The sequence below is a fragment of the Miscanthus floridulus genome, chromosome 13 (assembly GCF_019320115.1).
Source record: "Miscanthus floridulus cultivar M001 chromosome 13, ASM1932011v1, whole genome shotgun sequence".
Taxonomy (NCBI): domain Eukaryota; kingdom Viridiplantae; phylum Streptophyta; class Magnoliopsida; order Poales; family Poaceae; genus Miscanthus; species Miscanthus floridulus.
In genome coordinates, this window is record NC_089592.1 from 825,742 (window position 1) to 831,707 (window position 5,966).

General features: G+C 44.2%; 1 protein-coding gene across 1 annotated transcript; it reads left to right on the forward strand.

Annotated features, from left to right (window-relative positions):
- Positions 1-227: 227 nt before the first annotated feature.
- Positions 228-3,726, forward strand: LOC136501934 (wall-associated receptor kinase 5-like). Its single transcript, XM_066497448.1, has 4 exons — positions 228-1,161; positions 1,522-2,043; positions 2,268-2,420; positions 2,489-3,726. Exons 1-4 carry the CDS (start codon positions 228-230, stop codon positions 3,724-3,726), a joined length of 2,847 nt encoding a protein of 948 aa, XP_066353545.1.
- The last annotated feature ends 2,240 nt before the right edge of the window (positions 3,727-5,966 follow it).

Consider the following 5,966-nt stretch of genomic DNA (forward strand, 5'->3'; position numbering starts at 1 on the left):
TAATCCACGATCGTATACGATTGTTTCAGCCCCAACCGAACAGGCCGTTAGTATGCTCCGAAGAATCGTAAACGTAGTGGTGCCAGGTGTCCTGATCGCTGTCGAGCGTGTCATTGCCAGCCTAGCTCTCTTTGGATTATCTATAAATATGCTGCTAAGGTTTACAGGATCCTAGCAACACAACATCAATTCAAAGCACGTACGCTAACTAGCTAGCTGTTAATAAGATGTGCCGCCCCTCCATCATGGAAACTGTAGTGGTCAGCGTGCTGCGACTTGTGCTGATGATGTTCATCATCTCCTCCAGCGCTGGATCGCGGTGGGCGTCGGCCAACATCCCTTCGGCTTCTTCCCTGGCTCATCAGCACTGCCCATCCAGCTGCGGGGATTTGAATATCTCTTATCCGTTTGGTATTGGGCCGGGCTGCTTCCACCGAGGCTTCGAGCTCACCTGCGACGACACGGCTCATCCACCCAAGCTCTTCTTGGGAAACAGTACCACTACTCAGATCACTTCTCCACTTTATTCTAGTGGTCTTTATACTACTGCTCTTGGTTTCAACGTAACCATGAGCCATGGTGTGGACACCTACAACGTGTCCTGGCAGACCCCTGATGAGGGTGTTATTATCAGTGATGATAACACTTTGTTTGTTGTCGGCTGCAATGTTGATGCCTTCATGTTTGGTGACAATATGACAGATCTAATTGGTTCTTGCATGAGTGTCTGCACAGACGACAGAGAGACCATGGAGAGGGTGAATTTTGAAGGCTACTGTGATGGGCTCGGTTGCTGCGCCATCTGGTTGCCAAGGGACCTGCCAGCCTTTATACTCCAACTTGTCCGCGGCAACGTTACAGCAGCGCAGTTATTAGACGATGAAGGGCTCTCCAACGTCAAGGTTCTACTATCAGAAGATTATAGCTTTGCTTTGGGTGATCTATACATGAGTTCGGTGAATATAAGCAATGTACAAGATGCATTGATTGAGATTGCCATCACGGACCAACCAGATTGTGAAAGTGCCCAAGTGAATAAGGACACTTATGCTTGTAATGATGAAAGCAACTGTCAAAACCTACCATCTGGACGAGGCTACCAATGCCAGTGTCCCAGTTACATGCAAGGCAACCCCTACGTGCGTGATGGCTGCATCCAAGGTCCATACTTCGTTGCTTCTTCTTCTCTAGCTTCTTTGGTTCTTTTATAATCTATTCGACATGTATATATTTCTAGAGTTTAATGCAGATGAATAGTGCTTTCATTGTCTCTCCAATTTTATATGGTCACTTTATATGGCAACCAAAACCACCCGCCAATTTGAATATGTGATGGTTTTATTGCACAAGTTTGAAAAAATGATCACATCCCTGCACTAGCAATATTTTTATATATTGCCACAAGTTGTGGAGAGCAATTGGAATGACTTAATTTTTATATTACTACTAAAGTAGCCTTGTTATTTTTTTTTTTTTGGATTTAGTCAACATTCCTCACCATATTTATTTGCCATGAAGCAGCTTACAATTCAAGGCCCAAAGAGAACTGTACCAGATCATGTGGAAACATGACAATTCCATTCCCTTTTGGGATTGAAGAAGGTTGTTTCGCAAGCGATGACTTTCAACTCAACTGTACATCGAGTAATATCACTGTTCTTGACCGAAAGTACGCACAATATCATGTGGCCAGTGTATCACTTGATGATGGGTTTTTGGCTGCTAGCAACATGGTGGACGACACAAGCTACAGATTCATGGCAAGGGTAGTCGACTCTGACTATGATGGTTCTTACCATTCCGGGGGCTCTCAAGTGTCTGTTCTGGACGGTATTTTTGATTTCTCACAGGAGGCTGAAATAATAAAATGGGTAATTGCAAACTTAACTTGTGAACAAGCTATGCAAAAAAATGCTAAGTATGCGTGTATCAGTCACAACAGTTACTGCCAAAATGTCACGCGAGGGAGAACACATTTTGGATATCGTTGCAAATGTTCCAATGGCTTCCAAGGAAATCCATATCTGCAAAATAATTGTACAGGTTACATTTCTCTCTTGTACAATATTTTCATATTTTCTTATTTCTAGACATTCACTTATATAAATAAAAAAATACATACTGAGCTATGTTTTAGTTAGAGTAACTAAAAATCATCATGCATCTATTTGCAACACCGTACCAATTAACAAAACATTGATTTGAGATGACTGCATGCTTTCACTTGTAACAACATCAATATGACACAACTATTCATTTTGGTGTAGACATTGATGAGTGCTCAATTCCAAATAAATGCAATGGAATATGCCACAATTTTGATGGAGGCTTTTATTGTTCAAATTGCACCCATTGGAAGGTGTATGATCCAACAAAACATAAATGTGTCATGTCGACTAAGCTACATAATATAATTCTTGGTAAGCTACTTTTATTCATCATTTGAATTTAAATTAACAAAACATTAATATCCACATTTAATGTGTAGGTATTGCAATTGGGATTGCTTGTTGCCTTGGCTCCATAAGTGTTGCACTAGGGGTGATAGTATTGGCACGTAAGTGGAAGAAAGGTGTCCAAAGGAGAATCCGAAGAGCATGCTTCAAGAAAAATCAAGGTCTACTCTTGGAGCAACTAATATCAAATGAAAGCACTACTAACAAACCAAAGATATTATCCTTGGAGGAGGTAGAGGAGGCAACCAACAATTTTGATGCTACTCGTGTTCTTGGTTGTGGAGGACATGGAACGGTTTATAAAGGGATTCTGTCAGATCAACGTGTGGTGGCTATAAAGAAATCTAAAATAGTGGAGAAAACAGAGATAGACCAGTTTATCAATGAGGTAGCTATTTTGTCTCAAATCATACATCGCAATGTGGTGAAACTTTTTGGTTGTTGCCTAGAAGATGATGTACCTTTGCTAGTCTATGAATTCATATCAAATGGCACTCTATATGACCTTCTTCACATAGATGTTACAACAAAGTGCTTACTATCATGGGATGATCGTGTAAGGATTGCAATGGAAGCAGCAGGAGCACTTGCTTATCTACATTCAGCTGCCGCAATACCAATTTTTCATAGAGATGTGAAGTCTTCCAATATACTCTTGGATGAAAACTTCACCGCAAAGGTTTCAGACTTTGGTGCTTCAAGATCTCTTTCACTTGATGAGACTCATGTGGTGACAATTGTTCAAGGAACATTCGGGTACTTGGATCCCGAATATTATCATACTGGTCAGCTAACTGAGAAGAGTGATGTATATAGTTTTGGAGTAATACTTGTGGAATTTTTGACAAGAAAGAAGCCAATTTTTATCAATAATTTAGGTGAAAAACAAAGTTTGTCCCATTACTTTGTTCAAGCACTTCATGAAAGATCTCTTATGGAAATAATGGATCCACACCTTGTGGAAGAGGCAGACCAGGAGGATATTAATGAAATCGCCTCCCTCGCAGAAGCATGCTTAAGGGTCAAAGGTGTAGAGCGACCAACTATGAAAGAAGTAGACATGAGGTTACAATTCCTAAGAACAAAGAGACTGAGAAAAAGACATCATTTACCTGAAAAAGATGGGGATACTGAGGCTTTGTTATGCCTAGAAGCTAAGAATTTAAATGAACAGATTGATCTTGTCAATGCTGCCCATGTAATACCTCAAGTGTCCTCTAGGTGCTACAGTTTGGAGCAAGAATATGTGTCTTCATTTAGGCCAAGGTAACTAAATTCGTGCAAGATAACATAGGTATTGCTTAGATATTTTGGCCACATATGTGATATCATATATTTTAGTGAAGAGTTTGTGGGAAATGCATCGTTTGTGGTGTGCAGTTCGATTTGTGGGATCCGGTGCTATTAAAAAGTGGAGAAATGACTTCTTTGCCGAGTGTCCCAGATCTGGCACTCGGCAAAGATTTTGTTTTTTGGAAAATACTTTGCCGAGTGCCCCTGACACGGCGCTCGGCAAAGATTTTTTTTTCGGAATGTCTTTGCCGAGTGACCCTGTGAAGGCACTCGGCAAAGAGGAATTTTTTTAAAAAAAATTCAAAACCCTTTTTGCCGAGTGCCTTATTCTTGGCACTCGGTAAAGAGCCCCTTTGCCGAGTGCCATGCCACTCGGCAAAGTTTTTTTTTGTTTTTGGCCTCCAAATTTTTTGTGCAGCGCTTTTAAAGTACCAGGAACTCCTAGTTAGAATTTGGGGAACTAGGTGGTTGTGTCGGGTGGTAGCGCACGTCTAGTCAACAGCATCCTGGGTCTTATATGCAAGCAACACTTCCCCGGCATTGTCACGTACGCATCGAATACGGAGCCGACCTATTCGTTTGACCACTACGCCGTCGCCATCGATGTGGAGTACCCCAACAAGGCGGCGTGGGTGAAGGCATAGTTTTGGGTAAGTCTCCCTCGCGCAACATTGCTTAATATGTCGCATTCATTGGACTTTTCTTGAAATAATAAATGGATACATCACTTTTGTATGCAGACTTATTACAGATGCGAGGAGGGATTTGAGGCCAGGGCGGAGCAGGTGACTACCAAAGCCTATAAAAAACTCGTCACCGACATGCATCACGAGGTGCGCATCTAGGCCATCGTAACCTACTATGGGTCGAAGCTTGGAGAGAGGAAAACCAAGAAAGACGCAAGAGAGATGCAGCTGACCCGGGAGCAGTACCTTGAGGTAAATGAAGAACATCAATATTGATTCGTCTTGAGATTAAGTTGGTTTAATTTGATCTTCTTATATGTCCAATACTTGATGACGTGTAGATGATTCCCTGGTCATGCCAAGCGTATCCCGAGTGCTGGGCGATGATGGTGGAGAGGTGGTTCACGGAGGAGTACCTCAAGATGCACAAGGATGCCCGGGACCGTCGTTTGCAGATGCAAGGTCCAGCACACCATCAAGGTAGCCGCAGCCTCGCCGGATACAAACAAGCATGGGTACACGAATTCATTTATCTATTGTGACGCTCAGTTCTGCCTGATTTCTAATCATCGTGCTGTCTTTCTCGCAGTCGGCGTCACATAGTGGTCAGGCTTGCTCGGAATTCTAGGCATGGTGTATGGCCCACAAGGGCAAGGCGACGCTCGACGTCTCCTTCAACCTAGAGGACCCACCCGAGGCATACACGAACCCGAGCATCTACTCCTGCATCAGTGAGTACACTGAGGTGGCGAGGTCGCTCCATGGGTCAGACCACGATCCGAGCACCCAGGATTTCGATGGAGAGGTCGTCATGAGGGCGGGGCAAGGCAAGAAGCATGGACGGTTCTGGCTTGGCGACGGCATCTTCGACACGGCCTCTACTCCCTCTCTCTCTCAGATCCGAGCACGGAGCACGAGCGAGAGCCCGGCCATTCTCACACGACCGACCGCTGCACAGCACCGGGTCGACGCACTCGAGGTTATTCCTATTTTACTCGTCATACATTGATCTTTACACACCTTAATTAGCTTTGCATTACTGAAACATTGGAGTGAAATATTGCAGGCCCGGCTGGAACAAGAAATGAGGCAACGTCAGGAGCTGGAGGCTGAGCACCAGAGGATGGCGGCCCAGCTGGAGGCCGAGCGGGACGAGCGGCAGGCCCAGGCGTAGAGGCTGACGGACATTACGGAGTTCCTACAAGGGCTTGGACAACGTGTGGGCTTCTCTCTGCCAGCTAGGCTGTTGGTTCCACCTCCGCCTCCGCGTCCTGTAGCTGCAGCTACTCCTGTGAGTATAAAAGTTTTTTACTTTCGCTTGTGCTTTGCTTGTATGGCCTCTACCTTCCTAGACTAGCTATCCAAATAATCTGGTCTCACATGCAATCTTTTCTCCTTTGTGCAGTCTCCATCTGACGGTGGTTCGAATAATCCACCTCATGCACCTCCGAATGATGGAGCTGGGCCTTCACCACAGTCGCAGTGGCCGAGATGAGTGCACGTTGTATTTTTTTATTTGTTGTTCACTTGG

Coding starts and splice junctions, on each gene's coding strand:
- LOC136501934 (XM_066497448.1), top strand. CDS start 228: ATGTGCCGCCCCTCCATCATGGAAACTGTAGTGGTCAGCGTGCTGCGA. Junction 2,044..2,267: donor TCTGCAAAATAATTGTACAG/GTTACATTTCTC, acceptor ATTTTGGTGTAG/ACATTGATGAGTGCTCAATT. Junction 2,421..2,488: donor GCTACATAATATAATTCTTG/GTAAGCTACTTT, acceptor TTTAATGTGTAG/GTATTGCAATTGGGATTGCT.